The 11,131-nt window shown below is 36.4% G+C and overlaps 1 protein-coding gene across 9 annotated transcripts; it reads left to right on the top strand.

Annotated features, from left to right (window-relative positions):
- The first annotated feature begins 431 nt into the window (after window positions 1-431).
- On the top strand, window positions 432-10,561 carry LOC148198990 (putative glucose-6-phosphate 1-epimerase). 9 transcript variants are annotated; one of them, XM_088111587.1, is made up of 11 exons: window positions 432-511; window positions 614-702; window positions 6,616-6,711; window positions 7,026-7,463; window positions 7,576-7,650; window positions 8,116-8,172; window positions 8,255-8,418; window positions 8,577-8,711; window positions 9,329-9,431; window positions 9,656-9,755; window positions 9,871-10,561. In XM_088111587.1, exons 4-11 carry the CDS (start codon window positions 7,353-7,355, stop codon window positions 10,077-10,079), a joined length of 954 nt encoding a protein of 317 aa, XP_087967713.1. In that variant the 5' UTR covers window positions 432-511; window positions 614-702; window positions 6,616-6,711; window positions 7,026-7,352; the 3' UTR covers window positions 10,080-10,561. The 9 variants fall into 9 exon arrangements, with proteins under 9 accessions (XP_087967713.1, XP_087967717.1, XP_087967709.1 ...); XM_088111591.1 differs by having other exon boundaries at window positions 7,250-7,463; XM_088111583.1 differs by having other exon boundaries at window positions 6,616-7,463.
- Window positions 10,562-11,131: the final 570 nt, after the last annotated feature.

The raw sequence follows: 11,131 nt of genomic DNA on the forward strand, positions 1-11,131 counted from the left end.
TTAGACTAAAATTTTTTATTGTGGGAATTTCAATTTCTTTTTTTGTGCGCTCTGTCTCAGTATATTAAAAAGAAAGAAAATGGTCAGTGTTTCCGTGTGTGAGGCCCAGAAATATTACTCTGCTAATTATCTGTCCAAAATCATCATTTCACGCCACGTCACACGCTCAGTGCATTAAAAACGCACCAAGCGCTGCATGCACGCATGCCACTTGTCACGTTGGAAGTTTCTGAAGTCAGAGTGGGGGTGCAGGTGTCCGAAAATGAGACGCTCGTTCGTCTGGAATTGGAAGGAACAAAAGTGGTTTTTCGAAAACCCTTCCACTCACCTGCACCATTCATCTTCTACCTCTGAACCCAAACCTCCATTTTCTCCATCTTCTCTCTAAAGCTTCCAACTTCTCTCTACGAAAAATCTCACGTTTATTCTCTAATCACAGTTTCAGAACCATAGGAACGCTCTCTGAGACGTGGGCGTTATTTTGGACCGAATAGAAGTAGGATCTAAACTGGTAAGTCCTCTCTTCCCGTCATTCGTCCCTTAGGTTTCATGCGAACCAGTTTCTGGGTTCATGCATGAGTAAGATCTGAGTTATTTTGATTTTTGTGTATAGATTTAAGTGGAGTTAGTAAGTGAACCTGGAGTAGAAAGCTATTAGAGGAAGCACCATAACCTTGCATTAGGGCGAACACTGCTAACCAGGTAAGGGAAGCTTATATGTTTAATTTATACTTGTATGTTGTGTAATCTGGATTGCATGTATGAAAAGTATGATGTTTGAGCTGTATGGACGACCACTGTTATGGAATATGATTTCTGATTTTGATTGATCTGCATGTTGGTTTGATACGTATGAAAAATGGATGTTATGTTGTATGAAGTAAATCTGTATTTTGATGTTGAATATGAAGTTACTGGAATGCATGTTATAAAGTTTATAAATTGAAAATCCTATGAATTATAAAGTATAAATTTAAAGGTTGAAAATCTGGAAATTTGTTAAGTTTGAGAAATCTGAAACTTAAATCATCCCCTTGATAAATGACGCTCGTCATCGTACGGTCATAGACCGTTCGGTTTCCCTTAAAATAACTTAGAATGGAATTTCTTTCATTTGGAAAGAATTCTGCTCGAGAACGAGCGTCCCCAATTGAATGTCTGAGCGTTCGGTTCAGCTCAGCTGTATATAAATATTTGAAACTTTATGAATACGTAACGCTCGGTCTTTAACCGAAGCGTTCGTCCTTAATAGCGTTCGGCCTTATGTCGAGCGTTCGTCCTTAGTATCGTTCGGCCTTATGTCGAACGTTCGTCCTAAATAGCGCTCGGTCTTATAACGAGCGTCCGTTCTAAATCTCGCTAGGTCTCATACCAAGCGCTCGTACTAATTGGATAAATGTCTGATAAAATAGCGTTCGTTCAAAGTATTAAGTATTTATTTTCTTTACGTTCGTTCAATTCCTGGCATTAGTTTTCATATGCAAATCTCTTCAAATAAAATTCTAAGTGTTCTTGACCCTCCATTGTGCATTAAATCTGGACCAAGTTTTTATCACTATTATTTTCTAAGTACCCGTACACTTCAAGTCGAGTCAGTTCATTTAACTGGCCAAACAGAAATTACGTTCGTTACATATATTTTCCTGAGTATCCAGTAACTTCATTTGGACGTTCGTCCTAAGTTTTCAGTGGACTGAGCGTTCGTCATTTTTTTACTTCTAAATCTAAAGATGAAAAAGATGATGAAATATGATAAATTAAAGTGTGAACGCCATATGGAGCGAATTTATGATGTTGGATTTTGGACGAGCGTTCCAGGGAGGAATGTCTCATATATGATTGAATATTGAATTGGTAAAGTATGACTGTCCGTGATACTCATCTTCATGTAGAAGGGGGTAGTCATGCGTGGGAATGGCAGGAGGTTCTTCGTTCATCGCTTAGTTATGGGCGAGGGATTAACCTCGAGTGGTAGCTGATTAGGTATATCCCGGCTAATACACCACTCGGGTGCAAGGACGCCTGTAGCTACACGGTTCATACAGTCCGGACGGTCGTCTAGAATATATATAAATTTACTATGTTACATTATGTTGAATTGTATGTTGTGCGTGTGCATTTGAAATGTTGAATGAGTATGTTGAATGTATGAATTAAATATTATAAGCTTACCCTTTCGTTTTCCTTGTGTTGTCAATTGTCCTTGTACGTTCGTCCTGTCTTGCAATGATCATCCGTTGTGGATGTGAGCAGATGGTGGTGCGTCCCTTGAAGAAATGCTGGAAGAAGAAAATTTGGATGAAGCTAATCTGGTGGAAGTAGAAGTAAAGGCCAAGCCTTAGAGCGCTCGTTAGATTAGATTGTAAATGTTTAGTTTATTTTTGGACGTTCGGTTATATGTTTTGGTAAAACCGTTCGTTATGAATCGTTCAAGTAATAAACCGGTAAGACCGGGTATCGTTTTCATAAGAGACTCGTAATACTAAAGAATTGTGCGATTAACAACTCATATAGACTCAATAACATAACATCAATTTACAAAACAAGTGCAGAAACATAACTTCACAAGTAATTACAAGGTTGGACTTTGGTATTGAAGGCACTTGGAAATGGAAAAGACTAAAAATGGTATGAAATGACATTGTTAAGGTTAGTTTTCACCAATGCACTCTTGTGTATGACCAATTTCATCTCCTCTCTATCAATTTACTAAAGTCAATCCACTAAAACACTCTAGCCCTAATCCCTTAGGTGAAAGAGCCTAGGTTTTCCTTATCAAACTCCAATCCCTTGGACAATCTAACAAGCAAAACCCGCATTAAAGAGCTGGGATCTAAGACAACATGTGAATCATCTTCCATCCCTAGAATCAATTGTTGGAACAATCGGTACCGTTATAGAGTTGCGCAGCGGAATAAAATATTCGGAAAGCGTGTTACGGTCACAAATCAAGTTTTGATGGTTCGTTTTAGAAAAACAATTTTCTTAGAGAAAATTAATCAAACAGTTAACATGCGTAAAAGGTAAAGAGTATAGAGACTAGAAAAATTGATACACTGGATTTTTATCCTGGTTCGAATCAAAAGATTCTACTTCCAGTCGTTAATCACTATAAATAGTGATTAACCTTTTTCACTAAAAATGGTTTCACAGATTACAACAAATAGTGAATAAAGCAGATAAATAAACCTTCCTTCGACGAACGAACAGGAAGAAGAACACTCTGCCAACTCGAAGAGAAACGCTCCGAATATCGACAAACGAAACGCGAGCTTCTCCTATTCACGAGACCAGGCAGAGCACCTTGCTAACTCGAAGAGAGCTTGCTCCGACTATCGACACACGACACACGAGCCTCTCCTGTTCACGAGACCAAGCAAGGGAACTTGAATTATAGCTTCTGAGAACTTCCTCTGACAAACAGTATTCTACAAGAACTTCATTTGGACGTTCGTCCTAAGTTTTCAGTGGACTGAGCGTTCGTCATTTTTTTACTTCTAAATCTAAAGATGAAAAAGATGATGAAATATGATAAATTAAAGTGTGAACGCCATATGGAGCGAATTTATGATGTTGGATTTTGGACGAGCGTTCCAGGGAGGAATGTCTCATATATGATTGAATATTGAATTGGTAAAGTATGACTGTCCGTGATACTCATCTTCATGTAGAAGGGGGTAGTCATGCGTGGGAATGGCAGGAGGTTCTTCGTTCATCGCTTAGTTATGGGCGAGGGATTAACCTCGAGTGGTAGCTGATTAGGTATATCCCGGCTAATACACCACTCGGGTGCAAGGACGCCTGTAGCTACACGGTTCATACAGTCCGGACGGTCGTCTAGAATATATATAAATTTACTATGTTACATTATGTTGAATTGTATGTTGTGCGTGTGCATTTGAAATGTTGAATGAGTATGTTGAATGTATGAATTAAATATTATAAGCTTACCCTTTCGTTTTCCTTGTGTTGTCAATTGTCCTTGTACGTTCGTCCTGTCTTGCAATGATCATCCGTTGTGGATGTGAGCAGATGGTGGTGCGTCCCTTGAAGAAATGCTGGAAGAAGAAAATTTGGATGAAGCTAATCTGGTGGAAGTAGAAGTAAAGGCCGAGCCTTAGAGCGCTCGTTAGATTAGATTGTAAATGTTTAGTTTATTTTTGGACGTTCGGTTATATGTTTTGGTAAAACCGTTCGTTATTAGCGCTCGTTGTTTTGAGCTGTATATTGAAACGCTGCCTCTTAAGCCGTTTGGATTTTGGAACTCGGTTATTTGTAAAGACTGCTTAATTACTGTTAATTGTAATTAATTCTAATTTATGGTGATTACTGTATTTTGGGATGTTACACCGTGCTAAAAGAAAAAAGAAAGAGAAATTGAAAGATAAGCCCGGGATTGCGGTGACAAATCCATTTTGCACACCTCATTGGAAGAAATACCGAACATCTACGCATGCCCTTATAATAGTATGCTGAAGTGATGTGATGTCTCTGTGTTGTGTGTTCTGTGTTTAAGACATAAATGTTTTTTTTTGTTTTTTCTATTGGTTTACATCTTGAGATGGATTCATCCATCACCTTCGATTGTGTTGTGCTGTGTGTTGTGTATGTGACTCTTGATTCTGTCCACCACAGTCCAAAGAAAGGGTGTTGCTCCCTCCACCACCACACCTTTCTCCCTCCACCTCCCCAATTTTTTTTAATTCCAATTATATCCTCAAATTAAAATTTTTTATTTTTATTATTTTAATTTATTCCAAACCTAGTTCTCCTACTTTACTCCCTGCACTCAATCTTTCCATCTCTCAATTTCGTTTAACAATTTGTCTTCTGTTTTACTTTACAACTCCATTTGTCTTCTCCGTTTCACTTCTCCTCATACGATTCTTTCTTCTTCATTTTCCTTACATTATTAAAATACATTAAAAATATATTAAAAAATAATAAATCAAAACATTTAAATTAAAGGTTTAATAGCCAATTTAGTCCTCACTTTCGTTGAAAAATCTCAATTTAGTCCCTCGTTATAAAAGTGTTTTGAATTAGTCCTAACTTTTAAAATAGTGGGTCAGATTGGTCCTTTCTGTTAAATATAAGTTAACAAAATTAATGGATGATGATGTGACACAACTTAAAGCTAACGAGGGACCAATCTAACACATCAGCTTTAAGCTGTGTCACATCATCATCCATTAATTTCGTTAACTTATATTTAACGAAAGGGGCCAATCTGACCCACTATTTTAAAAGTTAGGACTAATGTAAAACACTTTTATAACGAGGGACTAAATTGAGATTTTTCAACCAAAGTGGGGACTAAATTGGCTATTAAACCTAAATTAAATTATTAAAATATTTCCAAAATAAAGAATAAACTAATAAAATAAATCCTAAAATTAAAAACGTAACTCGGAGTCCGTTTAAGGAAAGAACTGATGTCAACATCCGTTTATGGAAAGAACGGATGTCAACATCCGTTTAAGGAAAGAACGGATGTCAACATCCGTTTAAGGAAAAGAACGGATGTCAACATCCGTTTAAGGAAAAAACGGATGTCGACATCCGTTTTTTCCTTAAACGGATGTTGACATTCGTTTTTTTCCTTAAACGGATGTTGACATCCGTTCTTTCCTTAAACGGATGTTGACATCCGTTCTTTCCTTAAACGGATGTTGACATCCGTTGAAGGATGTCACCGTTTAGTTACGTTTTTTTATTTTAGGGTTTTATTTGAAGGTTTATTCGAAAACACACCTTAAGGAAGCAACACACGCACTGCACCACTCCACACACTGCACCACGAGAGCGACACTGCATCACGAGAGCGACACTGCACCACGAGAGGGAGACTACTTGATAATTCTTTCCACTACCACCAACCTTTACAACTTGTAGTATCTCACCGCGACAAAAGAAAGAGATGAAGAAAAATAATGTTAAAATAAAAGAAAAATATTTTACTCATGTAGGAGGAACTAAAATAGGTTATTAGTGGAATAGGTTGTGAATGGGTAAAATTAAAAAAATTACCCTAAAAATAAAATTTTATTTAAGGGCAAAATAGTAAAGGGGAGGTGGAGGAAGAAAGGTGTGGTGGTGGAGGGAGCAACACCCCCAAAGAAAAAGTAGCTTTCAACCCTGTACTAGAATGGTGTATATTTTATTCTGGTTTTAAATCTTGTACACAAAATTAATGTAGTTTAATTGTCATTAAAAAATGTTTAAATTTTTTAACGGTTTGTACATGTGTACATTTACTTTTCGTATCTCCACGTCCAAGAACTAGATCTCTTCAGCAGCCAACAGACACAGAATTTACAAGACCGGTTTTTGCTCCTTATCTTAAGCTTCTGTAAAAGTTTTATCTCGCCTTCACACAACATTGCCACCTACCATTTGCTGTAGTTTTTTTGGTTTTTCAAATCTTGGGGTTGTTGAAAGTTTTGAACTTTCTTGATTCAATTGCAAGTATGGTCTTGAATGCATACTTCTAAGAAAAGGGTACCTTTCAACTTTTTGAACGCTTCTTCTTCGTCATGTATGTATCTATGTACTTGATGAGCATGTGCTGCCTCGTGTCATTGGATGTGTGAATTTTCTTAACTCATTTCACAGAGGTCATGCATTATTCTGGCTCCTACTGCTGCTTCTCTCTGCATCCAAGACCTGGTGTCGGTTTAGACTTAGAATTCCTGATTCCGGATTGTTGAAGTAAGTAAACTTATTACCAGTGTTTGGTTAATGGGAGATTTATTATTCAGTATTCTCTTGAGATTTATTAGTGTTTGGTTTTTCTTCCTTAATTTGAATTTTCCTGAAGAAATTATGGTTATTGTATTCTGCTTATATTAAAGAAAATTTTAATTTTATTACAGCTGTAATATATGTATGTGTGTGTATGTATATGTATGTATGCGTGCGTGATTTATTTATTTACTGATAGTTATTATGTTTTTTCAGTGTTTAATTGTCTTTTTCTGCTGTGAATCTGACAAGTTTTAAGGACATGTTTGGATGTGTATCAGGTAGATTGGTATTCAATTGCTAAATGTTCAGTGTAATGTTTCTGCTCTTGGCTTTCTGGAGTTTTCGTGGAATTCTATCACACATTCCAGATTCTTGTTTAAATAGGTCTATTGTTCCGTAGATCTGAATCATACCAGTGAGAAGAAATTTTCAGTGAAATTGGGTGTTGGGATTTTGGATTTAACTGACGAGGAGGCTAATTCACGTGTTTGTTACGGTATAGGTGTGAGGTGGAGACCCCTTCAATCCTCTGACATTTGCATGTTCTGAATTTGAGAAGCTTAATAGGATTTTGCTGAAGAAATTTAGGATCTGCATTAATTTGAATGGGGCATTCTGCAGCCGTATGGGACTATAGAGCAGCAACTGAAATTACAAAGGACTGGAATGGAATTGATCAAGTTCTGCTTCGGACCCCAAGGGGTTCTTCGGCACGGGTGAGAAATTGTTCATTGCAAAACTGGTGTCGGTTTTAACATTTGGTAAAGTTATGATTTTAAAATTTAATTACTACGATTACTTAGATTAACTGTTTTTTCTCGAAATTAGGTAAGCTTACATGGGGCGCAGGTCACTTCATGGCGGAATGAGCACGGGGAAGAACTTCTATTCACAAGCAGCAAGGTATGTCTTTCAATTTTGATTGAAAATCAATTTGTACATTTTAAATTATATGAATTTTGTTAGTTGTCAGCGCTGATAAGGAAAACATGTCAATATTTCATAATCTTGCTTTCTGAAAATTTTCATTTTGGGATAATCTGCATTATATTGCAACTGGCATGTGAAGGGCATTTGCCCAAATAATCAATAAATTTAAGAAGAGTTTGGATTTTGATGAATCATAGTATTCTATGCTGTCCATCAATCACATCGATGCAAGAGAAAAACAGGGAAGAATGGTGCATTGTAGTGCTTTTGTCCTTTGGAACCACTGGGGTTGAATACTGGTATAATGAAAAACTTTGACGGCAAAACCAACTTCTTAACTGATGCTTTTGTAGGAACACAGAACTTTAATCAATTATACTTTTTAAAGAGGCAAGTAGTAATAACTAACTGTTTTGTTTCCTTTTCCATTATCTGTAGGCAATTTTCAAGGCTCCAAAAGCAATTCGAGGAGGAATTCCCATGTGTTTTCCACAGGCAAGCTTATTCCTTTTTACGTTCATTTTATATAACTTGTAACATGCATACTTACATATCTTGAGCTGAATTTGTTTCACAGTTTGAAAACTGTGGATCGCTGGAGCAGCATGGTTTTGCAAGAAATAGAATGTGGGCAATTGATGAAAACCCTCCTCCTCTTCCTGGGAATGACTCCAGTGGGAAATCCTTCATTGACCTGGTGCTAAAATCATCTGAAGAAGATATGAAGTGCTGGCCACACAGGTATGAATAGCATGATGTGACAGTATAACAGGGATATCCACTCTCCATGTGTTTGATAATTTGAATCTGGCATATATGCACTCGATATTACTTTTTCCTGTGTTTGGCAGTAAATTTCAAGCAGTAGTAATCTAACGATTGTTTAATAATTGTACCAGTTTTGAATTCCGTCTTCGGGTGTCTCTTGCAGCAGATGGGGACCTGACTTTGATATCTAGAGTCAGGAATATAAATGGCAAGCCATTTAGTTTCTCATTCGCGGATCACACATACTTATTGGTTTCTGACATTAGGTATGGATAATTCTTTGTTGTACTTGGTCTGCATTCCCTTTTCTGAGTGTGTGGGATGATGTCCAACCATCATTTTTCTTTTCCATAGTAAATTGATTGCTGAACACTTGATGGGAGTTTTATTAGCACTAATGGTACTTCCTTGTTCAATATTTATAGTAGACAAATATATTTGGTTTTTGTTCTGAAACGTGTAGTTTCTGCATTTGCTGAATGCTTTAAATTGTGGGATTTTAACATTCAAGCAGATCTTAGAGGACTGTTTCTCTTCTTTAGAAACTAATAACAACTTACACTCTAATCATTTGAAACTAGCATGGATACTCTATATATTAGGTGGATTCTTCTCCGAATACTGGAATTATGAGTTTTATTCATGTCAGTTATCGGGAAATATGTAAACAAGTGATCAGTCGTAATGAAAGTACAAAGTTCTTACACAGCCTATAGAATTTGTAAGCATTTGAAGCAAACTACTGTTTGCAATGCTTGTTACCTATATAGATTCTTGTTTACATATTTTTACTTGAACTACCTCTCTTTTGATTGTTTTAGAACAGGAAATTTTATTTTAAGATTGACGATCATTATTAACGTCACATTAACAATTTTTATAGTGAGATAAGGATTGAAGGTCTGGAGACACTGGACTACCTAGACAACCTTTTCAAAAAAGAACGATTTACTGAACAAGGAGATGCAATAACATTTGAATCTGAGGTAAACCCTTCTAGGTTATATTGATGTTAACAAAATGTAGACATTTATAGTTCCATGCTGCAATTTAAGCTATTACTTCAGGTTGAGATAAATAGAGCACTATATTCCTGGCCTATGCTGCAGTTTTGTCAATAACACACAGTATCCACTACTAAAGTCTTTTGGTTTTGACACAATGAAGGCTAATGAAGATGTTTTTAATATCCATACTTCCTTCATGGCAGGCGGATCGAGTTTATCTTAGCTCTCCAAACATAATTGCAGTGCTAGATCATGAGAAGAAGCGAACATTTGTTATAAGGAAGGAAGGTCTCCCTGATGTTGGTAAGCTCTAAGTAGCAAATTTTTTCCACAAACAAAATACAAACGTAGATAAGGTTTCGAGTTGTAGAAAATATAAAATCAGTCCTTTTCATCTTAACTTTTATGGTGTGTTCAGCTGTGTGGAATCCATGGGAAAAGAAATCAAAATCCATGGTAGATTTTGGTGATGAAGAGTACAAACAGATGCTTTGTGTTGACGGGGCGGTGATAGAGAAACTGGTGAGCTTGAAGCCGGGAGAGGAATGGACCGGTCGGCTGCAGCTATCAGTTGTGCCATCAAGTTTTTGCAGTGACCGTCTTGGTCTTGACAGAAGTGGTCTTTGAGGAATTGTACAAAATGGGTCTGAGTTAATGCTGCTACTACATCCAGCAATGTAGCAGCATCTAGTTGTAGAAATAGTGCTGTTCAGTAGGAGTGTCAGGTTTTATGTTGTTATGATCTTAGGCTAGAAATAGTGCTTTATAGAGGCCTATGTTTTTTGTGAGAATGGCTTTCAAGTGTTACCAGGTCATTAGTCAGTTGGTTCCTTCCGTTCTGCTATGGATGCTCCTTCTTTAAGCATTAGATTTGTTGAGTTGGTGCCGAGTTTATTCTCTCCATGGATTTGATGATATGTTCCACGGCATGGATAATTTAGCTTTGGTGTTCCAATTTGCTTATATTGGATGGTTACGGCTATGATCTGCCTCTCATGACAGAGATAAAACGAGTGATTAGTGGACAATGTGATCATGCATCTTTTTTTGGCATTTTCCATTTTACAGTGATACGTGCATAATTCAATAACCTTCACATAAATTTTGTATACTCTCACTGTTTTTATTTCATGGTTAGTTGGCTGAATTATGCTATAAATGGCTTTTAAAGTAATCTAGAAGTCAATATTTTTATTATAAATGATGTTTACAATTGAATGACATTGTCAAGAATTCTGATGTTGACTGTGATGTAATTGAATTCATGTCTGTATTCAATAAAGTGGGTCAAAAGTGGTGCGTCAAAAAGCAATAGCACTTCTCCTGCTTGAGATTCGAGACATTGCGGTTAGTTATTCAAACTATGAATCGGTATTTACTTTTTTCCAACTGAGCTTCATATGTTCATCTGCACTTATAATTATCTTAATTTTTTCATCATTTACCAGTGGTTTCTTTTAAGAGGTAAAATTTTTGTGTTCAATTATATTCTCGTTATATCACTCTCCATTCATAATTCTCATAACTTCAAACTTATTTTTATAAATAGTTAGTATTATAATATATTTTTTAATGAAGTCTGGTATTAGTTGAAAACAAACTCAACCATCAAAATACTTTCCTTTACCATAGAAATAATCCTAAAATTCTCTTGATCATTAACTTTCAGGTTAACTTTT

The sequence above is a fragment of the Vigna umbellata genome, chromosome 4 (genome assembly GCF_029865625.1).
Source record: "Vigna umbellata cultivar VRB3 chromosome 4, Vumbellata_1.0, whole genome shotgun sequence".
Taxonomy (NCBI): Eukaryota; Viridiplantae; Streptophyta; class Magnoliopsida; order Fabales; family Fabaceae; genus Vigna; species Vigna umbellata.

What these genes read in the sequence shown, in the direction of transcription:
- LOC148198990 (XM_088111583.1), top strand. Translation starts at nt 7,353, where the DNA reads ATGGGGCATTCTGCAGCCGTATGGGACTATAGAGCAGCAACTGAAATT. An exon ending in CAAGGGGTTCTTCGGCACGG is followed by an intron (nt 7,464 to 7,575) that starts GTGAGAAATTGT and finishes TCTCGAAATTAG; the next exon opens with GTAAGCTTACATGGGGCGCA. An exon ending in TTCCCATGTGTTTTCCACAG is followed by an intron (nt 8,173 to 8,254) that starts GCAAGCTTATTC and finishes TTTGTTTCACAG; the next exon opens with TTTGAAAACTGTGGATCGCT.